Here is a 23,798-nt window from a genome sequence, read left to right as displayed (position 1 = left end):
ATGAATCATTATCTCTAATGAGCATCATTTATTATTATAATTCGCTGACCACAATTCATATTTAGACACGTGAAATATAAAAAATTAACAATGTAAAAATTTTAGTCATGGATATTGCCGAAAAAGAAATTCAAATTAGTGGTTTCAAATTACATACTCATCATCGAACACCATTAGATACCGAAATATCACATGAAGACATAGAATAAGAAAAACGCAAATATTTTTTTAAAGTTTCGTGTGGAACCTATCAAAATCAATTCTCTAATTTTTGAGAATCTAAAAGTTAGAACCATGTTGATTCACATCGGTCCGATGCTTTAATTTTCGATTTTACCACGAAACTATGCGCTACTAGAGGTATCCTGGCGTCAAATGAAGACAACTATTGACTTGCATAAAACGCAAGCTGCTTTTATTTCTTAAAAATCCAGTTGGCTTTGTATGCCTTTCCGCACTTTGAGAGAGACATTTACCTAGGTTCGAATACAATGCATCAAATAAATCACGATCGTTAATCTAATTTGTCCGATGTGTGGACCAAGTGAGCCCACCTGCCAACCACAAGATCAACAGCCGACGTGTGGACCAAGTTAGAACCATGTTGATTCACATCGGTCCGATTCTTTAATTTTCAATTTTATCCTGAAACTATGCTCTACTAGAGGTATCCTGGCATCAAATGAAGACGACTATTGACTTGCATAAAACGCAAGCTGCTTTTATTTCTTAAAAATCCAGTTGGCTTTGTATGCCATTGCCCACTCTAAGAGAGACATTTACCTAGGTTCGAATACAATGCATCAAATAAATCACGACCGTTAATCTAATTCGTCCGACGTGTGGACCAAGTGAGCTCACCTGCCAACCACAAGATCAACGGCCGAGATTCAATTGGTCCAGGAAGAACTTCCCCCTCTCCCGCGCTGAACGGGGTACTCTTTGGCCCGATGCGCAGCGACCGTACCAAAGTCAACTCTTTGATCATAACCAATCCCGAAGAAACAATGATCTGACCAGACCCAACACCAGATTACTCGTCTCTCTTTGATGATCGTCTGCTGCGTCTGATCCGAAGCGAAGAAGGAACTCACCAGTAATTTCAATGGGGTTCAAGTTCAACCTGAACGCACTATGTCGTTCCACGACGACGTACGGCTCTTCCTTCGCATGGTGTTCATGTTGCCAGCCACCGCCGCTCGGGTACCACCGCACGCCTCGCGGTGTGTCCGCCATGTTCGCCGCCATGATGCTCGGTGGACTGTAAGTCACTCTCTTCTCTTGTCTCCTTTTCTCTTCCAGCTCAAAGCTCACTGACACAAAGATAGCAAAGAAAAAAATCCGGTCTTTAGAACTTCATTGCATTTTCTTAGGGCCTTGGGACTGCTCGCTCCGACCATGCTCGCGTTCGTCAAGTCAAAAGCGTCCAAAATCTTCCGCAGACGCACGACGACAGCCAAGAAAGAAGCGGAGACAAACAACCCCGAAGCCGCGACGAGCGGCGGAGACGCGTCGGCACCGGCCGGCGAGGAGTACGAGGTGTTCCTGAGCTTCAGGGGGCCCGACACTCGCACAGGGTTCACCGATTGCCTCTACCACGACATGCTTGGCGCCGGAATCCGCGTCTACCGTGATGACGAGGAGCTCCGCGTCGGCAGGGAGATCGGCAGCGAGCTAATGCGGGCGCTCAACGTGTCCAAGATCTACGTGCCCATCTTCTCCAGGGACTACGCGTCGAGCTCGTGGTGCCTCCGCGAGGTCGCGCACATGGTGGACTGCACGGCGAGATCGAAGGGGAATAAGGAGATCTTGCCGGTGTTCTACGACGCTTCGCCTTCGGATGTGAAGCTCAGGACCGGGCTGTATAGTAATGCCATGCCTAAGCACAGGAAGAAGTTTGGGGCTGAGGAAGTGAAGAGGTGGGAGGATGCTCTTGTGGAAGTTGCTGAATTGAAGGGATGGGACCTCAAAGCTAGAGGGTAATTATTAATTTTCCAGTCTTCTGTTCTTTTCTTAATTTTTAGTGTCATTCATACACAACCTGATTGTTTTATTAGAATGCACAATTTGAAGTCCTCAGTCTTTGCCATTTTCTGTGGAAATAAGATTTCTGGAGTTTCGAAAGTTTGAAATGCGGGAAGAAGTCGGGCAGCAATTGTACATTGTCTGGGTTCTTAGTTGAATGCTAGCATATTATGTTTTGGGGATAGTCATTGATGTATAGACTCATGAAATCTGGAAGACTGTCAACCAACTTTCAAGATTAAGGAGATTGGTTAATCTCTATTCTGTTCCTGACTTTGATCGGCCTTTCATCAGTGGTAAGCGGCAACTGGTAGGGGTAAACTGATGAGTTGATTAACTCTCCGTTTTGGTCATGCTCGTTCAGATACCAACCGCATGAGGAAGTTCCATTAAAAAATTTGTCATTTGGCTAGTCTAGAATGCAATTTCTAGCTACAGAGTACAGTTCAAACAGAGACCAAACAGAAAACATCAACGGGTAAATCATAATAGACCAACATATCGAGAAGGCATTTGCAATGAGATGAGATTGCACGCCTCCTCCTCTGTCATACATGTGGATTCTGTAGATCTTGAACCTACATATACTTGAGGCTGCGTACAAGTTCCAAGATATTCAGTACTTTTGCCTGTAAGTTCCAAGTTCCACATGAGTAGTCTGACGTTTTCAGGAGTGAAGTAACTAGTGGTTTCCGAGCAATGCTTTCTTTTAGCAAGCCTCTCCCTTCACCCCTCTTTTACCCTTGACTGGGTATGTTTTACTCTTTTTCTCCGTCTTCTTTTAATCAATTCTTCCTTTTTTCTTTCTGTCCCAGCTCAACTCAATTTTTTAAAGTAAACTTTGAAGTTGACTTATTTTTTCTATCCGGCTCAATCTAGCTTGGAAATTATTCATGAAGCATGAAGAACTTTAAGCTTAGATCATATTTTCAATTGATAGTATAAAAAGAAGTAAACAATTAAAGAAAAAATGAAGACAGATTCATATTGTTGAGAAAAAGGCATAAAACATTGGAACTCCGTCTAATGTGTAAAACTTTACCTTAATGTGCATGTTTCTCGAACTGACTGCTTGTTTGCGAATCATTTACGAGTATTTCTAAGTACTTTCGCTTCAACTTGAAAGATATGTTAATGTCTCTGTTTACTGTCTTCTTTCAACTGAGGTAGTTCGTATATGTGGTAGGCATGGGGAAGCTATAAAGTTGATCATCCGAGAGGTTTTGGTTAAGTTGAAGATAAAACATAAGTATGTGACGAATCAGTTGGTTGGAGTGGATGATCATGTAGATGACATAATGAAGCTGTTGGATGTTGACTCTGAAGGTGTTCGTTTTGTTGGTATTCATGGGATGGGCGGTGTTGGAAAAACAACTCTTGCAAAGGTTGTCTTCAACCAGCTCTGTTCGTACTTCGATGATTGCTGCTTTCTTGGAGATGTTCGAGAATCATCAGAAAAAGGTGGCCTAGTAAATTTGCAGAAGCAGTTATATTCTGATATTCTTGACTCTAGATTTGTGGACAACATTCATGACATTGATGATGGAATTAACCAAATTGGGACGAGATTTCGCAGCAAAAAGGTCCTCATCGTATTGGATGATGTGGATAAAGAACAACAACTAGAGAAGCTAGCAGGGGAACGAGATTGGTTTGGTTCAGGAAGCAGGATAATCATTACAACCAGGAACGAAATTACTTTAAGAGTCCTGGATGAGGTGTTGATATATGAATTAAAGGAACTGAATTTTGATCAAGCTCTTAAGCTTTTCTGTATACATGCTTTTAGAAAAGACTCTCCACCATATCAATATGATACTCCTGCATCAGAAATTGTTGTCACAACTGGAGGGCTTCCTTTGGCTCTTGAGGTCATAGGCTCATTTCTCTATCGCCAACCGCAAGAGATATGGAAAGAGACTGTGGAAAGGTTAGCAAGAATACCACATAAGGATGTTCGACAGCAGTTGATGATCAGTTATGGAGCACTAGAAGATGAGGGAAAGCAGATTTTTCTTGACATCGCATGCTTTTTCGTCAATGACACAAAAAAGACGAATTGCATTTACATGTGGGAAGCTTGCAATTTTTTTCCTGAGACTGGGATTCAGGTTCTTATGCAAATGTCTTTGGTAAAGATCGTTGATGGTGATATAATATGGATGCATGATCAGCTCAAAGATCTTGGGAGGCAAATTATTCAGAGGGAATGCCTGCATGATCCTGGAGAGCGTAGCAGGGTGTGGGTTTGTGAGGAAGCCCTCGACATTGTAAGAATAAAACAGGTAAAAAAAAATCACTGTTTTCATGAATTGGGTATCTGTAGAAAAGAGTTCACATTCCCACTTAGAAGCCTCTTGGTTCTTTTACAACAAAATAGAATCTGACTATTTGTTAAACTCATGCTTGTTCATTTGTGTTTTGGCAGAGAAAGAAAAAAGTTCAGGCACTCGTATTAGCTGGAAGTCAATTTCAACCACTAGTAATTACTCATGACGAACTTAGTAGGTTACCCAACTTAAGGTTCCTTGAATTAGAGGATGGAACCTTTGCTGGAGACTTTGGGGATACTTTTTCAAAGTTAAGATGGATTTCTTGGCATTCTCCTAGGCCAATAGATCTTGAGGTAACCAATCTATCTATAAAGGATTTGGTTGTCCTTGAGATCTTTTCGGGCAGCATCACAGATGACTGGAGTGGATGGAGCCTAATCAAGGTATGATATGCATTCACTTTGACTTTGATTGGCATATAGTTCAATAATTACCATTTTGTTCTCTTGATGGTCTATCATTTTTTGTAGATGGCAAAAGATTTGAAAGTTCTTAACCTCAGAGGTTGCCAAGGCATAACTAGGACACCGGACTTCTCCGGATGCTCGAGTATAGAGAGGCTGAGTTTCTATAATTGCATAAACTTGGTTGAAATCGACCCCTCCATTGGCAAGCTAAAGCGCCTGATTCACCTAAATCTTAAAGAGTGCATCTCTCTCAAATTTTTGCCTGAAGAAATCGGAAGGCTAATGAATCTGAAGCACTTTGCTTCCAGCGGATGTTTTCAGAAGCTCCCAGATTCATTTGGGAATTTGACATCACTGAAGGAGTTGGATCTGTCAAACATACAAATTGAATGCCTTCCTGAGTCTATTGGTGATAAGAAGTTTCTGTCTGTCCTTAATCTAAGGTACACGCAAATTAGGAAACTTCCGGAGACTATTGGGAAGCTTGTGAGACTTGAGTCTCTTTCTCTCTTTGGGTGCTTAGAGTTGGAAAAACTCCCGGACTCAATTGGGAAGCTAGAGTCTTTGCAGGAGTTGAATCTATCCAGTACCAAAATTGTTGAGTTGCCAGATTCCATTGGAAATCTGAAGAAGTTGAAAGTGCTATTGATGGAAAATACTCCAATAAGGAAATTGCCCAGTACTATTGGAATGTTAAAGAATCTGGAAGAGCTACATGCTAGTGGTTGTGAAGAATTAAGTGGTGAAATTCCAAGTGAACTTGGTGCATTGTCCTCTTTGAAAATCCTCGAACTATCAGATGCCCATATTTCTGGAGTGCCGATGACAATCAATCATATTCCCCACCTTGAAAGACTGGACTTGACAGGTTGTAATGAGGTTCAAGAATTGCCAGAGCTTCCAAAAAGTCTGATCTATCTTCATTTTCAATCATCGGCGTTGCGGATAGTTCCGGATCTCTCAAACTTGACTAATCTTGTTGATTTGCTCTTATCTGATGGCTCTGAAGATGTGCTTCAGGCTTCATCGGAACTATTGCCAAGCTCTAGCTTAGGGTGGATTAGGAGGTTATCCAAACTGAAGAAGTTGGAATTGTCCCTTTCTAATATCCCTGCACCACCGACCGAGTTTGGTTCTCTTCCTCGTCTAAATGAGCTTATTTTATCTGGACTAGACCTGCAATCTATCACACAGCTTCCACCTTCCTTATCGGAGCTGCGACTTGTTAATTTCAACTCAACAATATCGTGGTCAATCTTTTCCAACTTGAAAAACTTGTCAAAGTTGCGACTTTCTCAATCTCAGCTTCAAGAAATTGAACTCGGTGGACTCGAACAACTGAGAGCATTGACAGTGAGTAACTGTGAACTCCTTGAGAGGTTATACATCCCGGGAAGCTTAAAGAAGCTTAAAGAATTGTGGGTATTAGAATGTCCGAAGCTAGTTGAAATTGAAGGTCTGGAGGCCCTAGAGTCCTTGGAAGAAATGCACGTACAGTATTGTGATTCCATTGGAATGTTACGTGGGCTATCAAACTCAAAGTTGCTGAAGCTTTTGAATATATCAGACTGCTATGAGCTTCGTGTTGTCGAGGGTCTCAGCGGGTTAGAATCTTTGAACGCATTACTTGTTCTTGAGTGCAGTTCACTGGAGAAACTAAGTATTCCATCAAGCTTAGAGAAGCTAAAACAGTTGGAGGTTTCGGGATGCCGGAAGCTGATTGAGATTCCTGGTCTTGGTGCATTGGAATCATTGGAGACTTTAGCCATTGAAAAGTGTCGATCCATTAGCCACCTATGCGATTTATCGAACTTACAGATGCTGAAGTCTTTGTTAATCAATGGATGCCATGAACTACGAGCTATCGATGGCGTTGAGGAGTTAGAATCGCTGCGTGAGCTCAGTGTTTTTAATTGTCGGAAATTGGAATTTCTGATGGACGTATCAAACACGAAGATACCTAACGAATGCCTGATATCAATTCAGAAGTGTCGGAAATTACACAGGCGTGGTTATCCTAATGTCGAGGACCTTCCCTACAGGGATTACAGACACATGATTATTGCAACAACAAACTCTCCGACGGGGTCACTCCCTTTAGAGACATCAGATGAGGTATGCACATTCTTCTTCCTAATTTCTCCCCAGGCAATCCAACTCCCCTATAGTAACATAAGTAGACTTGTCCTGACGACCATGAGGTCTGACTTGTTTATTTATCTTGTAGGGAGAGGTTGAAACGGATTATGAAGCGGAGGAATTGAAGGTGGACAGAGACAGCCCAGATGATACTAGCTCACCAATGGTCATAGCTTCTCAAGAGCTTGATACCGAGCTTTGTTCATCCGCGAGTTCTCGGGATGAAGAGCCTCTTGTTGTAAGCGATGTTGAAGGAGGGACCCAAATATGACCACAATCTTTCGTGATCGCACCAGGGAGCTTCACCTTTAGTTTCTTCCTACTCTGGGAAAAGGAGGAATTGAGGCATCTGAGATCCTAAACTTCTCCAAATTATTTATTGAGGTTTCTGAAACTTTTCTTATTTGTGCAATTGTATCCTTAAAGAATATGTTTTGTTCCTTCGAGTTGATCCTACAGTTAAAAATAGAAACGGAAGTGCTGGCTTGGACTGACTCATTGACTCCACATCAATGTTGACTCAACAAGTTGGTGGTTATGCGTTCGTTAGAGAGAAATACAGAAAAGAAAGGGAGGCGGCACAAGGCGGTGGGGGTGCTGCCAACTCGCCGTCAAGGGCTGCCAAGCCTTTGCTGGCTATTGCCAGCGTCAGGCGATAGCTGGTATAGTTGGACAATACACTACTAGATTTGGTCGAGCAAATTCATTAATTAGATAAAAAAAATTCATTAATTAGATACTATTGAATGACCACAAATAAGGAAATGGATGATTACGGATTTGAATGAGAAATACTATTTAAGGTATGATTGAATAAACCTAGAAGAGATAGAAAACTCGATTCGGAAGGGGCTTTGGTTTCTATCTCTCTCGTCGGAACTCGGTCCACCAGCCCAACAACAGCATTAAGACGGTCGATACGGTCACCGATCCAATGGCAATTCATGTGGATATGTAAAATACAAAATTTCCAATCCTACCAAGAAAATTGCTCTCCTCTCTCCGGTCGTTTTCTTCCTAAAATCTCAATTTCCGGTTATCTCCATAGGAGATGATTGGCAACGAGGTCATCATTGGGCCCAATGTCGACCATCAACACCTGTGACAACTACCCTAAACTAGGCCGCCTCCAAGTTCAAAATATGCAATTCAAAAGCCCATGGCCATGTTCACCTGAGCCTCCACCACGACGCCATTTTCGTGTAAAAAGTACACAAATTTATTGTTGTGCCGGAAGATATCCAACAGACGAACTTTGTTTATATTTGGCCTTTACAGTAACTTGATCACCCTACGAATTCAATCACATTAATTTCCACGAGAAACACGACGAACATAATACAATAACGCAGCAACGTGAATTACTAGTCAAATTAGGGTGTGCATGCCTCTGCTTCGAGCGAGAAATTGATTTTTCCGCATTTGAAGAGAGATAAATATTTTTTACTTATTTAAGTAGCTCCAAGATTATTTCTGGAGTAAAAAAAAAATGCTCTAAAAGTAGAAAAAATAAAGTTGCGTAATCAAGCGGATTTCTGTTTCAAAAGTTGCATTACAAAACGATTTCTACTTCAGAATTATTATCATGCATGCCCTTAGCTGTGATCTTTGTCCTTTCAACTTTTTTATTCTCCCCTTCAACTAAATATAATGGGGCGTATTAATGAAACTGTAAGAATGAATTTTTCTTGTTTGGACAAAGAAACCACATTTAGGGAAGCGCAAAACGATGTGCAATGAGTTCATAAGATCCAAAAGCATGTGGGGGATGGTGTGGGAAACCGAAGAAATCGGATCTCACATCTGGTCAACCCTCATTCATAAATGCTCTGATTATTGCGCAGACGCCTTATGTTATCATTATTCATTGCGTTTGGAATCTTCTTGGCAAGTACACCATTGACAAAACAATCATCAAGCTTATTGTATATATGCGTTACATTAATTTACGTTTTTCGAGATCTGTCGAGGTTCGGATTCCCATATATAGACATAGAGGTCAACATACATAACTACCATGTTAATTTATAAGTATCAAAGACGTCGTGCTCAAATCAATTTCATTGCGAAAAGAAGTTGGTAGGAATTTACATTACATGGTAAAGAAAAATAGGCCTGATGACACCTAATTTTTACAAGCAGATCGCGATAGGGCCTTTTTTTGGTGATGATGCATGGACTCGTGAAAAGGCAAAAGGTGAAAGGAAATAACTCAAGGGCAAGGGAAATTCATACGAATCGGAGCCAATTCAATCGTCATATCGAACATGTCATGACTGGTTTCTTCACCTGCTCCACATGGACAAAAAAATGCGATTCTCTGAACTATAATCTCCTTTTGATGAGATTTTGCATGCTTAACTCTTAACATTTATACTATTGCTCATTTTCGGAGTTACCTAACCGGGAAGTTTGATACTTACCGGGATAGAATAGGGAAGAATAGAAAGGAAATTAAGAGAGGCTTTGTTCATGTCATTACCCAGATGTGAAGATTGAATTTGCAGAGGGAGTACACAGGAGTTGAATACAACTTCGCCTGCTTCTTCAGAAATTCTAGACCGTTGTTTGTGTTCACGTCACATCGTGGGCCAACTCGCTTCACAGAGTCTTACTGAGCGTTTTTTCACGGGTAGGTTTGACATTCATGAGCATTGAATTTCCAATGAACTTGAACCGCTGATCATCTGTCATCTGGTGGGGACTTCCAATTCAACCTCATTTGACAAAAGTCCATCTAGAAATCGAAATAAACCAACGGCGTGGAGGAGTTGGACTCTGCAAAAGTGATTATTCTGTATGCATACGCGTGTACAACATATATATATATATATATATATATATATATATATATATATATATATATATATAACTCAATTGGTAGAGCTCCACTATCGCAATTGGATTGTTGTGATTATGGATTGGATGTATAATTGTCCAGGTAGTAATGAATAACATTTCGATACGTATATATTAATTTGGTCAATTCACGCTTTATTGTTTCGCTATGAACTGAACAAATTTCATATACCCTTTTTCCACTCAATTTAGGAACCAAACCGGACATTATTCCGGTTCATCTCTATTTTCATGAAACTATTATCTAAAATTGATCCAGTCGCCGCTCTTATGGGTCTAATGAAAATTTACCAAATACGTCCACTTTCCTTTTTTTTTTTTTTTGGCCAAATGTAAGATCTCTTTTACTTAGAAAATGTGACTCTGTATTTTAATTAGTTAGTCGAACTCGGCGTTACTTTAGAAAAAATGTATTCTTTTCCAAGTCCAATCAAGAATATCTCCTTCACATCAGTCCATCTTTAAAAGCATGATGTGGTATACAAAGAGAGAAATCTGAAAGTGTCCGCCACGATTTGTGTGTCCATTTGAAAGCTCAAAGTTTTCCTTTTTCACTCAAATCCTTTATGGATTTGATGTCGCTGCATTACTTTCGTTAGTAGATTCAAGCATTACTAAAACAATCACACTGTCCAGTTTTATGAATATTATTGCCTTCATTTCCATCAAGAATATCTCCTTCATATCGGCTTATGCATTTTCAAAGCGTCTCAAACTCGTCAAATTGATGAGCGACATAATTACCCGAAATTTCTATGCATGTATCAACTGATTATAAGGCATAATATTACATGTCTTAACCATAATTCTACGCTTTTCTTTCTTGCCTTTGCCTGAAGCCACTCCCCGCTTTGCTGCAGCCAACGGTAGGACTAATTAATGCGGTCGTTGGAGTGGTTTCGTGGACGCTTAGCGGCAATCACGTGGATGCGCATGTGCCTGAACATTTGGTTGAAGATGACTGTCAGCTAAAATCCATAATTAGAATGGTTGGACGTTGACTCTAGCGGTGTACGTAAATTGGGTATCATGGAATGAGTGGCATCGGTAAAACAACACTTGCGGATGTTGTGTTCGGCAAATTATCTTCTCATTTTGACGGCTTTGGTTGACTCGACCACGCTCGAGCGTGATCACAAGGTGCTTTTATAAACTTGCAGAAAAAGATTATCAAGTTTTGTTGGTTCTATGGTTAGTGACCAAATTCAAGACATTGGAGGTGGGATGTAACGGATCAAAAGAGCATGTAACACTAAAAAACTGCTCGTCGTTCTTGATGATCTAGACAAGAAAGGGCAACTCGTAAAGCTAGCCGGAAAATGTAGATAGTTTTGTTTTGGCAGCAGGATCATTATCACAAATTTAAGGATTAATATCACGAAAAACTGTAAATTTGTACACATATGATAAATTTACCTAAAATTATTTTGCATATACATATGTGATTAATTTATCTTAAATTATTTTTTTTATCATAATAAGCCCTAAATTAGTACACATATGACAAATTTATCCCAAACTATTATTTTGACCACCAAAATCCCCAAACCGGTACACCGGTGATAAATTTATCCTAAGTTAAAAATTTTTATCACAAAAAATCCTAAATTGATAGATGTATGTTAAATTTTCCCTTCGTTAGTTTTTGTTAAATTTTGTTAATACCACGAAAAATCTCAAACTGATAAATCTATGACAAATAGAGGGTAAAAATCCCAAATTGATATACTCATTAATTGCCACGTGTCATTCAACTCAACAATTTGATGGTAAAACTTAACGAAAAACTAATGGAGAGAAAATTTATCACCAGTGTATAGTTTGAGATAAATTTGTTATCGATATACCAATTTGGGGTTATTCGTGATCGAAAAATAATTTGGGATAAATTTATCATATATGTATCAATTTGGGATTTTCATAACATTAACCTGATATTTAACTGCCTCATCGTTTTTTGCATCATGCAATAATTAAGTAGGGTTCAGTACCCAAACATGACTTCGTGTCCTACGCCAAACCTCACATCTCCCCTACCCCGGGTGGTATCTGCAGGGTGGTATTTAGCTTGGAGCTAGAGTTTTGCCTAACCCGCTGTTGTTTCATTCCCATTTGTACTGATATTTCTGCCTGTCTGTCCTCCTCCCTCTGCTCAAACTCAAACTTCACCACTCCGCATCAACTCGCACGAAGTCGCGGGACCAAATGTGGGTCCTTATGGAATTTGTTGGTGACTACAGCTCTGAGCTTGATCGGCCGCAACAGGGACCGATTGCAGCCGTTGCTTTAATCATCACCGTCTTGGCCTCGATGCTGTTCGGAAAGTAAGTACACTCCATTTGGCTTATTTTCCAACGCTTGTTTGCTGGTTTCCCGTTTTGAAGCCTCCACAAAGGCCTAAAGTCGAGTTCATAATCATTGGCAGGGTCCTGAGACAACTGGCGAACATGAAGAAAAGCCGGAGGAGCTCCGAGGCGATCCCGACTGCGGACGATATGCCACCGCTAGGACAGGAGTACGACGTGTTCCTGAGTTCCATGGAAGGAGACACGTGCGGTGAATTCGCCGATTACCTTTGTGATAGATTGAGACTCGCTGGACTCCGTGTCGTCCTGGAAAGCGAAATTGATGGAGAGGTTTCGGAGGCGCTCGTACAAAAAGGCCATACCCAAGCACAAGAAGAAGTTCGGCTCCAAAGAATTGAAGCGGTGGGAGGCTGCTCTTGTGAAGGTTGCGTCTATGGAAGGATAGGAGATTCAAGGGAAACGGTAATTTTCCTCTACCTTTTCGTTGTGTTACTCAACGCAGTAGTTGCACTTCTCTTTTGAAGAAACTTTATCTCTCCAAATTTTAATACCAAATTTCAGGAATTAAAGCAATGCCACATTTGTTTTTTTCATTTGAATTTTTTTTTTTTTTGGCTTTTTGGTGCAGCCACGGAGAACAAATTGAATTGGTCGTTAAAGAGGTATTGCGTAAGCTTAATGCCAAAAATGTGGATGTGCCTGAATCTTTGGTTGAAGATCATCGTCAGATGGAAGCCCTGAGAGAAATGTTGGATGTTGCCAGTGATGGTGTACTTTTCGTTGGAATACAAGGAATTGGGGGTATCGGTAAGACAACACTTGCAAAGGTTGTGTTCAACAGATTGTCTTCTCACTTTGACGGCGTTAGTTTCCTCGAGGACATTCGAGCATCATCCCAACATAGTCTTGATGGTCTTGCAAACTTGCAGGAAAAGTTATTATCAAGTATTCTTGATTCTAGGGATGCTATCCAAATTAAAGACATTGATGATGGGATAGCTCATAACAAGAGAGTATGTAGTACTAAAAAAGTCCCCATTATTCTCGATAATCTAAACAAGAAAGAGCAACTCGTAAAGTTAGCTGGAAATTCTGATTGGTTTGATGATCACAACTAGGGATGCCACTATCCTAAATTACTTTAAAGAAATCTTGCATTATGAAGTTCGGGGCATGGAACCCGATCAAGCACTTAAGTTGTTTCGTAAATGTGCTTTTGGAAGTGACTCTCCAATAGAAGATTGTGATATCGTAGAGTTTGGGCAAACTTAGCTTGCATTGATGAAGTAATTTACAATATATACATAGGGTTTAGGGCTAACACAATACAATGACAATTATGCCCTTTAGTATAAACCTAATCTACCAATACTCCCCCTCAAGTTGGTGAATGTAAACATGTCAACAACTTGTTCTTAAAAGTACAAAATAAATCACGTGTGACCGGTTTCGTAAACAAGTCCGCGAGTTGGGAATGACCGGGAACATGAAGAGTACGCAAAGTGCCATCTTGAATTTTTTCAAGAACCAAGTGACAATCAATCTCGATGTGTTTGGTGCGTTCGTGGAAGACCGGATTAGTAGCAATGTGGATGGCCACTTTATTATCACAAAAAAGATCAGCGGTGGCGGTGTTGATGTGAAGATCTGAGAAAAGCATGTGAAGCCATGTGATTTCGCATGCAACGGACGCCATAGCACGATATTCAGCTTCTGGCGAGGAACGGGCAATAGTGGTTTGTTTCTTGGAACGCCATGAGATGGGACAAGAACCAAGAAACATGCAAGAGCTAGAAACAGATCGTCGGGATGTAGAACAAGATGCCCAATCAGAATCTGTATAACCATTAAGTTGGAGAGTAGAATCAGAAGGGAAGAACAAACCGGTCTAGGGATCATGCTTGAGATACCGCACAATGCGAAGGGCCGCATTCCAATGGTCTTCACGAGGAGAGTGCATAAATTGACTAAGATGTTGCACTGCAAAGAGTAAATCCGGACGAGTTCTTGTAAGATATAATAATCTACCAATAAGTCGTCGATATGAACCTGGATCCTTAAGAGCTGGGGAGGAGTCCGAAAATTGTATATTGGGTTCCATCGGAGTATCAACGGGACGTCCTCCAAGAAGACCAATATTAGACAAAATATCAAGAGCGTATTTCCTTTGTGACAAGAAAATCCCAGACTTGGAACGAGAAACTTCAATGCCCAAGAAGTATTTGAGAGTACCCAAATCCTTAATGCGAAATTGTGTGTCAAGAAATCGCTTGAGAAGTTGAATCATAACTTCATCATCACCCGTGATCACCAAATCATCAACATAAACAAGGACAATGGTCAAGAGAGAGCCACGAACCAATGTAAAAAGTGAGTAGTCCGCCTTGGACCGTTGAAAACCAACATCAAGCGATGCATAAGAGAATTTAGCAAACCATTGCCTTGATGCCTGTTTAAGACCATAAAGTGATTTCTTAAGACGACGGACGAAATTCTCCCCCTTAGTATGAAAACCCGGTGGAAACCGCATGTAGACCTCTTCATCAAGGTCACCATGTAGAAAAGCATTGTTCACATCTAATTGGTAGAGAGGCCAATGACGAATTGAAACAAGAGCTAATAAAGTGCGAACAGTTACCATTTTAGCAATGGGTGCAAAGGTGTCATGGTAATCGATGCCCTCTGTTTGAGTATAACCCTTTGCAACGAGCCGAGCCTTGTAGCGCTCGATGGTGCCATCAGAGTTATATTTGATTCGGTAAACCCATTTACATCCGATGGGTTGTTTTCCGGGAGGAAGAGAAACAATGTCCCAAGTATCATTCTGCTCAAGGGCCCGTATCTCAGAAGACATCGCCTCCCGCCACTTAGGAGATTGACACGCAGCGTCATAAGTTTCGGGTTCCTATTCGGAGGATATGGAGGCTAAAAAAGTGCGGTGAGTGGGTGAAAATCGCGAGTATGATAAACCTTTGGATAAGGGATAAAGAGTACCCGATTAAGTTACCTTAGAGTCCGAAGAGGATTGATCGGAGGCCACAAAGCGCAATGGTAGTCCCGAAGATATCCAGGGCGATGACGTTGCCGTGATGGTCGAGGCACGGCTTCGGGTTCGGTGGGTGATGGTGCGGCCGTGGGTGCAGGGAATCGAGAAGGTGAGGTAGGTACAAGTACTGGGATGGATGTTTCACCAAGGTCGGGTATGGGTAATGGAATTCATCGGAGTCATTCGATTGTAGTATGTTTGATGATCCGACGGAAAGGAAAATCTTGCTCATAGAAAATGACGTCGCGATTAGTAAAAGTTGTTTGGTCTTGGAGGTCAAAGAGACAAGAACCTTTATGGTTTGTGGGATACCCGATTAGAACACATCGGCGAGACCGGGGGCCAAATTTATCAAAGTGAAGATGACCGATGGAAGCATAGCATAATGAGCCAAAGACACGAAGATGAGAATAGGAAGGTGGTTTGCCATAGAGAAGGTCATATAGGGTTTTATTGTGTAGGAGAGGACTAGGTATTCTATTAATGAGATGAGTAGCGGTTAAGATACAATCCCCCCAAAAATGAAGAGGCATGCCAGAATGAAAACGCAATGCACGAGCAACATTGAGCAAGTGACGATGCTTACGCTCAACAATTCCATTTTGTTGAGGGGTATGAGGGCAACCGCACTGGTGGTGAACACCGTGGGCGTAAAAAAACTCTTGTAAGCGAGAGGAAAGGAATTCGGTCCCATTATCGGATTGAACATTTTGGACTTTAGTTTGAAATTGAGTTTCAACAAAAGTAAAGATGCGAATTAGAGAATCAATCGCATCAGACTTAAAAGTAAGCAAAAAAATCCAAGTATAGCGCGAATAATCATCAACAATAGATAAAAAATAACGACACGTCTTATGTGTAAAATGAGAGTAAGGTCCCCAAATGTCAACATGAATAAGCTGAAAAGGACGTAAAGAAGTAATAGTGCTAGACTCAAAAGACAGACGCGTTTACTTGGATAAATGACAAGCATCACATGGATTAAATTGTTTTGCTGGACTAAAACATAAAGTTTGTTGCAAAGTAGATAAAACCGACTCGGATGGATGTCCTAAGCGGGTATGCCAAAGATGAGGTGAAGAGGTTGCTGCAGAAAGAATGGCGGATCCGGTAGGAATCTCCAGGTAATAAAGGCCACCACGCTTATGGCCCCGACCAATGATCTTCTTCGTCAAGAGGTCCTGAAAAAGACAATGGTTAGGAAAAAAAATGACAAAGCAGTTTAAGGTTTGAGTGAGCTTGGAGATTGATAATAAGTTGTATTTGAAAGAGGGAGCGCAAAGGACATTATCAAGGGATATAGTTGGGGTAAGGGGGACCGAACCGCATGATGTCACGGGAACACCAACACCATTCGGAATTCCAACGGTGGGATATGGAGAGGGATAGCGTATCGGGTTTGTAAAGTGATGCGGTTCAAATGTGATGTGGTTGGTAGCACCGGTGTCAATAACCCAAGTATCGGAATTAAATGAATTCGAAGATAAGCCAAGAACATTACCCGAGAGGTTGGCTTTCGGGATGTTTACCTCTTGTAACAAGCGCATCAATTGCTTATATTGATCATTTGTGAACGGAGGAGGTGTCGCATCGGAAGTCCGGCTGGACTTATTGTCCACGGGCCGAGAGGAGGTAGATGGATGTCCACGGCGCTGCTTTTGGTTGGGAGGAAAGCCATGAAGTTGATAACACGCATCTCGTGTATGTCATAGGATGCCACAGTGGGCGCATCTTTCTCGGCTACGAGACGTGTTTGTCCGTTTAGCTAGGTTAGCAGACGGAGCAGGAGCGCCAAGAGAGCTGGGCGGTCCATGGGATGAGGAATTCATGTATGACCGCGGAGCATGGTTGCCGTGAGTGCTAAGCAAAGTACTGGTCCGGTCGGACAATGGGTGGTCCGATTGGATATGGCGATGCGACTCATCTTGAAGAACTAGTGCATACGCACGTGCAACACTAGGGAACGGATTCATTAGTAAAATCTGATCGACAACATTAGCGTACCTCGGATTGAGACCCATGAGAAATTGAAACAGACGCCGATTCTCTTGTTGTGTGGTAATGGTAGAATGAGCCGAACAAGAGCATTGCGGTAATGGATCCAAATTATTCAATTCATCCCAAAGCCTTCGCAAGTTGTTGTAGTATTTGGTTACAACATCGTCACGTTGAGCAAGGGTACAAATCGTTTGCTCAAGATGAAAAATCCTAGGGCCATTCGATAGCGAAAAACGCTCGCGGAGATCGGCCCGGACATCAAGAATCGACTGCGTGTAGAGAACCGTTGGCACCAAATCTGGATGGATGGAATTAAGAATCCAGGATAGAATCATATTGTTCACACGAATCCAGGATGCATAGGCCGGATCGGTTGCGACTGGTTTTTTTATTTCTCCAGTGACAAACACCATCTTGTTCTTGGCGAAAAGGGCAATCTCCATGGCTCGGGACCAATTGTTGTAATTCTCACCGGTGAGGAGTATGCCGACGAGATTAGATCCAGGGTTGTCAGAATGATGCATAAAATAAGGGCTATCTGGCCGCTCATGTGCGGGAACGTTGGCTGAAAAGTTTGGAGTCTCGTTTGCCATGGTGACTTGCGGATCCGGAGCGTAAACCGAAAGAAATCCTAGCGCTCGATTGAAGCCGCTTCGGCGTAGATGGGCATCAATGTCGCAACCTCTTCCCCGTAGCAATAACAGTAGATGAGCGCGAGCAAGAAGGCCAAAGAGAGAGAGGACATGAGAGACGGCCTCCAAGGATCACCGCTCCGATACCATGTAGAGTTTGGGCAAACTTAGCTTGCATTGATGAAGTAATTTACAATATATACATAGGGTTTAGGGCTAACACAATACAATGACAATTATGCCCTTTAGTATAAACCTAATCTACCCTTTCAGAAAAAATTGTTCATAAAGTGGCTAGCTTTCCTTTGGCTGTCGAGTTGATAGGTTCATCTCTTTATGACGGGGGCCTTGACCGCCCCCGGGAGAAAAATGGTGAAAAAAAAAAACGCTATGGGAAGAGACATTGAAGCGGTTTGATGAAGGTCCCGATAAGGGTGTCCGAGATGTATTAGATGAAGGTTCCGATGAGATTGTCCGAGATGTATTGATGATAAGTTTCAAAGGATTGGACGATAAGCAAAAGGAAGTATCTTTGGATATTGCTTGCTTTTTCATGAATGAGGACCAAACATATCCAATTATCATGTGGGACGTCTATGCTTACTATCCTCACAGTGCAATTAGTGTCCTCCGCCAACGGTCCTTGATAAAAATTAGGGATAATAAGTTTCGGATGCATGACCAAGTTTGAGATTTGGGAAGACGCATCATTCTTGAGGAATATTCTCACAAATTTAGTAGGGCGTGGATTCATGAGGATGCTATTGGGGAGTACAGAGGTAAGGTGTAAGAGTATGACACATAATTGTTTATTTGTATGGACAAACTTCCTGAAGTTTTTATTTTATTTCATAGTTAGCTTTGTTCAAACTTTCCATTTGTCTCGTGAGTGAGATAGCTCTCTATCAAACACTGGGTTCAAAAGGTCTTGCAAATTTGTGGAGAGATATCAGATAGATTGCCTATGAAGATTGGAATTGATATGCAGATTGGAATATCCGAGACTACAAAAAAAAACTATGAAGATTGGAATTGATATGCTTATATTTCTCGAAAAGTAGAAAATAGGAAATGCGGAAATGATAGATAAGATATCTTTGAATGGAAGCAGAAAATTTTCTTTAATGGTGAGAAGGAAAACAAATCAATCTAGTTGCTGGGAAAAGGCGTGTGCTATGGTAGGTTCTCTGTCGAAGAAATTGTTTACCACTGTTCATATGCTCTGTAAGAGTGTTCAGCGTTGTGCTCTCGCTAATCTTGAGTCTCTGCTCGCAGAGAAATGAAGATGTAGAAGCACTGAGCCTGACTTCGGATGGCTGCAGCCGCAACATTGCACTTGAAGAATTTGCTGCTCTACCAAATCTGAGGTTCCTTCGAGTGAGAGACATTGATATTTTTTGCAGCTTCGAGAATCTTCCTTCGAAGTTAAGATGGCTTTCTCGGCAATCGTGGAGAACGATTTTGCGTGCGAATAACTTTCACTTTAGCAATTTGGTCATGCTTGACCTCTCATATAGCAACATTCGAGATGGATGGGGTGGGTGGAGCCAAATGAAGGTAATATATGCTTTACTCTCTATACTTCCTTTTGTCGTTGCCTCATTCGCGATAGTAGAAGCAAGATATGTATTTTACTTCTTTGTATCATTATCTCATATGGTTGACATAACGGTTGCATGACCTCCCCATCTAATTTGAGTGTAAAATACATTTTGCGTAAGTAACATTCAATATCAATTCACATATGCCCAAGTAAAACACAATTGTTGTCTCACATTAAAAATGCTTAAGTGGTTTATAACTTTGATCTCGTAGTCCTCAAAGTTGCTTAGGCTTTGGAATTGGTGTTTTCGATCAGAAGTAAATGCCGTTTATCATTTAGGGTGCATCCGTTTCACGGAAAATGGGGGATTTGAAAAATATTTTCTAAAAAGTGATTGCTTGTATTATCTAGAAAAATTAGTCAACGGAAAAAGTTTTCATCATCCATAACATTCTATACCTAACTATTTTTATAGGTGATGAAAAAATTTCCATTTATTCAATTTTTTAAGCGACATAAGCTATTAATTTATAGATAATATTTTCCAAATCGCTCACTTTTCGTGAAACAAATGCACTCTTATTTTTCTACTTCATTTTTTTTTTTGTACAAATTAATAAATTAAAGGCTCTAGATTTAATAAGTTGCATGCGGTTAAAATGGACACTTTGCTTTTCTAACTTCATGTCTTTTGAGATTTTAATTCTTGTTCAAGGTGTCGATTTTATGAAATTTTGTGGGATCACTACTAATTATTTTAAAAACTTAAGCTATTAATAGATGCATGATTTGATGTTTGAATACTCCGTAATATCCACTCATGCTTAGTCTAGTCTTCTATCCTGGTATTAGGCATAGACATATTTGATCGGAGAGGCAAGTACTGTCAACTACCCTAAAAGATTAAGCTCTTAGATGAGTACAAGGTTTAATATTTAATTATTCTAACAATATACACCTAACATTCTTTTTGCAACAGATATGCTTCAAAAATCTTATACAGTGGTGACGTAGCCAAACACTTGAGAATTATTTAAATAAAGCAAACATGAAGTAATGGGGCATTGTAGCAATTGACAGCACGGGGACTCATGGGATTTTTTTAAAAACTTTTAACAAGTCTTGGAAAAAACAAACAGCAGTGAAAATCACACGCTGTACGGTCCGAGCTCAGTGACATATCCTTTCTTTTCTTTTTTTCCTTTTCAGATGGCACCTGAGCTCAAAGTTCTTAATCTCACGAGTTGTCATTTTTTAACAACAACTCCTGACTTTTCTGCTTTGGAAAGTTTGGAGATTTTGATTCTTGAAGATTGCAAGAACCTGGAAGAGATTCATCCTTCTATCAAGGACATCAAGACCCTTGTCTCCTTAAATGTCAGCAGATGTAGGAGATTGAAGGAACTACCGGCAGGAGTAGGTAGAATGGAAGAATTGAAGGAGCTTCTCTTAGATCATACTACAATTAAAGAGATTCATATTTCAGGAGATTGTTTGATGAAGCTGGAGACTCTTAGTGCTCGGGGTGGTAGTCAGCTGGCTCAACTTCCAGAATCCATGGGCTCCCTTATGTCATTAACTAAGCTGGACCTATCTTTCACGGGGATTGAAGAATTACCCGAATCCGTTGGTTCTTTGAAGAAACTCGAGACTCTTGATGCCTCTAATTGTGCCTTGTTATCCCACATACCCGACTCCATAGGCCATCTAACATCTCTATCTCTCCTTAACCTTAGTTGTTGTCCAAAACTTGCTCAACTTCCATACTCTATAGCCTCCCTTGTGTCTCTACAGCGCTTATTATTACGGGAATGCTCCTCGTTGACAGAGATCTCCAACTCGATCGGAAAATTATCATCATTGGCTGAGCTAGATTTAAAATTTACGAAGATTGAGGAATTACCCGAAAGCATAGAACATCTGCAGAATTTGAGGACCTTGGACATTCGTGACACTAAAGTAACCGTATTGCCAGGTGCCATTGAAATGTTGGCGAAACTCCAATTACGCGTGAAAAAAAGTCCTCGGGAGACTATGCCACTCAAGATGTCTGCTCCTAGTATTTTACTTCCAAGACAGGTATCTATTCATCAAACCATGAATAATGTACTAGTTAAATGTCATTTTTCTTTTTATGCAGTGATATCTGGTCAGTAAATAAGCAGATCCAACTCCCAAGATGATACTTTGGTGAAGATGTTTTGTTTTTCTTGCAGAGCATGGAGAAAATGAAAGGTGAAGCTGGACAGCGAGCAGCAGACATGGAAACCTCAGATGGGGATTATACAATTGCAGCTGTTCAGAATGTAGTTGGAATTGATGACCGTGCAAAACAAATCTCCGACTTACTGGAGATGGAAGTCAATGATGAGGTGCGCATTCTTGGAATCTATGGAACTGATGGAATTGGCAAGACGACTCTCGCCAAGGCTGTATACAGCCGGATATCTTCTTGTTTCGACGGTTGTTGCTTTCTTGCTGAGGTCGAAGAAACTGCACAAAATCCTCATGGTATTCAGTTCTTGCGAACTAAGTTGAAACGCGATATCCTTGGACGAGATCGTGAAGATCCTTCTTTTGATGAAAGACTTGAATTCTTCCAGGATATATTTCGTGAGATGAAAGTTCTGGTTGTTGTGGATGACGTGCGAAAGCAATCCCATCTTCATGCCATTGTAGGAAAACAGCTTCATTGGCTTGGTCCAGGTAGTCGAATAATTGTGACTTCCAAAAATGAGGAAATTCTCAGAGAGTATGAACCCGAGAAGGCTCGTACCTACATGGTTAGTGAGTTGGATGATGGTCAAGCTGTTGAACTTTTCCGCAAGCATGCATTCATGATGCAATCTTCCACGCCTGATTACGATGAACTTGCAAACCGCATTGTCAACGCTACAGAGAAACTACCATTAGCAGTTGAAGTTATCGGTTCGTTTCTGCGGGGTAAATCAATAGAAGAATGGGAAAAGATAGAGAAGTCAATGAAACTATTCACGATGAGTTCTGGAAATGCTACGGTTGGCATTGAAGAGATATGGTACTTATGTTACAGAGAGTTAGATCAACACCAAAAAGATATAGTTCTGGACATAGCATGTTTTATCTCTGGTGTGGATGCCCGAGTTGCTTCATATATGTGGCCCGTTTCTTCTCATCCGACTTCTAATTGCATTTGGGTGCCCCTGGCAAGAATCGGAGAAAACAATGAATTGCAGATGCATAGATTGCTAAGGTGCTTTGGCAAAAGAATTTTAAATCAAGTGGGATTTGGAGATCGAATTCCAAGAAAATTATACACACAGGATATGGTTCCAAAGGCAATAAGCAGGGAGAAGGTAAAGAATTTTCATTTTTCTCCATATTTCTCAAGGAATTATATCATGGGTACTTATTTTAGCATGTAGGACTAGGAAAATATCCTTTTTTTTCCTGATGGTATTTGGGTTTCCAGCTTCTGATGATTATTTTACTTTCTCAAATGTAGGGAACCTCTGACTTCACAGCTGAAGATTTTCAGAGCATGCCAGACATGAAGTTTCTCAAATTGGATAATGCAAAAGTTTCAGGAAATTTTGAAGGTGCATTTGCGAGTTTAAGATGGCTCTGTTGGCAAAGGTTTCCTCTGGAGTTTAACGCAGAAAATCTTGTATTGGGGGAGTTGGTCATTCTTGATCTGTCCTGGAGCAAAGTCACGGAAAACTGGGGAGGTTGGAGTGAAATCAAGGTAGTTTAGTATTTGCTTGCTCTATAATTGATTTCTTGGAATATATATCTGTGCAAACTGACCAAGTGTAGGATTTCTGTGTTGGCTTTGCAGATGCAGAAATTGAAAGTCTTGAATCTTACAGGTTGTTCTCACTTACGGACCACTCCCAAGTACTTCTCGGATTACAAAAATTTGGAAATCCTGATTCTTGAACGATGTTCTCGTTTGGAAAAGCTACATCCTTCAATTGGCCATTTGAAACGTTTAGTCTCCCTGAATTTGACGTTCTGCTCCCAACTGAACCGGTTGCCAGCGGAACTAGGTTGTCTGACAGCTCTGAAAGAGCTTCTTATTGACGGGACTTCGACACGGGAGATCCCCATCTCCATAGGCAATTTGAAGCAACTCAAAATTCTCAGTGGCTTCAAGTGCTCCCTATTGACTCACCTGCCCAGTTCAATTAGTTCCCTGACTGCTCTCTCTGAACTCTCATTAGAGGGCTCTAAAATTACTGAGCTCCCACGCTCACTGGGGGAGCTGCTTAACTTAAGACGCTTGTCATTGAGGGATTGCCGTTATATGCAGGAACTTCCGGATTCCATCGGCAAAATGGGAAGATCGTTGGAGGAGTTGGATATATCGGCGACTAGTGTCTGTGAACTCCCCGGTTCAATAAGAAATCTGCAGAAGTTGAGAGTGCTGAGAATGGATTATCCTTTCATAAGAGCATTTCCTGCAGAGATTGGGCATCTAACCAAGCTCGAAGAGCTACATGCTTCCTGGTGCCGGAGTTTGAAGGGAGCC

General features: G+C 41.1%; 4 protein-coding genes and 1 pseudogene across 5 annotated transcripts in view; all 5 read left to right on the top strand.

Moving 5' to 3' along the window:
• The window catches only part of LOC115736064, a 116,457-nt pseudogene that overhangs the window by 83,737 nt on the left and 8,922 nt on the right, over nt 1-23,798 (top strand).
• The window catches only part of LOC115736067 (disease resistance protein TAO1-like), a 47,520-nt gene that overhangs the window by 22,011 nt on the left and 1,711 nt on the right, over nt 1-23,798 (top strand). The gene's annotated exons all lie outside the window — the stretch shown is intronic.
• Nucleotides 836-23,798, top strand: part of LOC115736058 (disease resistance protein L6-like) — a 53,877-nt gene continuing 30,914 nt past the window's right edge. For both annotated transcript variants that reach the window (XR_007198124.1, XM_048277591.1), the window contains exons 1-3: nt 836-1,263; nt 1,374-1,979; nt 3,212-4,310. Coding sequence is in view for 1 of the 2 variants with exons in the window: in XM_048277591.1 (XP_048133548.1) it covers nt 1,106-1,263; nt 1,374-1,979; nt 3,212-4,310 (1,863 nt within the window). In the remaining variant the exon portion in view is untranslated. The remainder of the gene's footprint in view (nt 1,264-1,373; nt 1,980-3,211; nt 4,311-23,798) is intronic.
• LOC115736060 (disease resistance protein RUN1-like) lies at nt 1,162-23,008 on the top strand. Its single transcript, XM_048277580.1, has 6 exons — nt 1,162-1,173; nt 18,215-18,524; nt 19,021-19,302; nt 20,498-21,367; nt 21,505-22,623; nt 22,867-23,008. Exons 2-6 carry the CDS (start codon nt 18,423-18,425, stop codon nt 22,882-22,884), a joined length of 2,391 nt encoding a protein of 796 aa, XP_048133537.1. The 5' UTR covers nt 1,162-1,173; nt 18,215-18,422; the 3' UTR covers nt 22,885-23,008.
• LOC125314690 (protein PopC-like) lies at nt 4,875-7,417 on the top strand. Its single transcript, XM_048277592.1, has 2 exons — nt 4,875-6,880; nt 6,993-7,417. Exons 1-2 carry the CDS (start codon nt 5,048-5,050, stop codon nt 7,173-7,175), a joined length of 2,016 nt encoding a protein of 671 aa, XP_048133549.1. The 5' UTR covers nt 4,875-5,047; the 3' UTR covers nt 7,176-7,417.

The sequence above is a fragment of the Rhodamnia argentea genome, chromosome 4 (genome assembly GCF_020921035.1).
Source record: "Rhodamnia argentea isolate NSW1041297 chromosome 4, ASM2092103v1, whole genome shotgun sequence".
NCBI classification, from domain to species: domain Eukaryota; kingdom Viridiplantae; phylum Streptophyta; class Magnoliopsida; order Myrtales; family Myrtaceae; genus Rhodamnia; species Rhodamnia argentea.
Note: the sequence above shows the minus strand (reverse complement) of the source record. Positions and strands in the feature narration are given on the sequence as shown.

Excerpts from the sequence above, each read along its gene's own strand:
- LOC125314690 (XM_048277592.1), top strand. The coding sequence starts at position 5,048 with ATGAATCTGAAGCACTTTGCTTCCAGCGGATGTTTTCAGAAGCTCCCA. Across the intron at positions 6,881-6,992 it reads CTTTAGAGACATCAGATGAG|GGAGAGGTTGAAACGGATTA; the intron begins GTATGCACATTC and ends TTTATCTTGTAG.
- LOC115736060 (XM_048277580.1), top strand. The coding sequence starts at position 18,423 with ATGACCAAGTTTGAGATTTGGGAAGACGCATCATTCTTGAGGAATATT. Across the intron at positions 18,525-19,020 it reads TGCTATTGGGGAGTACAGAG|AGAAATGAAGATGTAGAAGC; the intron begins GTAAGGTGTAAG and ends CTCTGCTCGCAG. Across the intron at positions 21,368-21,504 it reads GTATTTTACTTCCAAGACAG|AGCATGGAGAAAATGAAAGG; the intron begins GTATCTATTCAT and ends TTTTTCTTGCAG.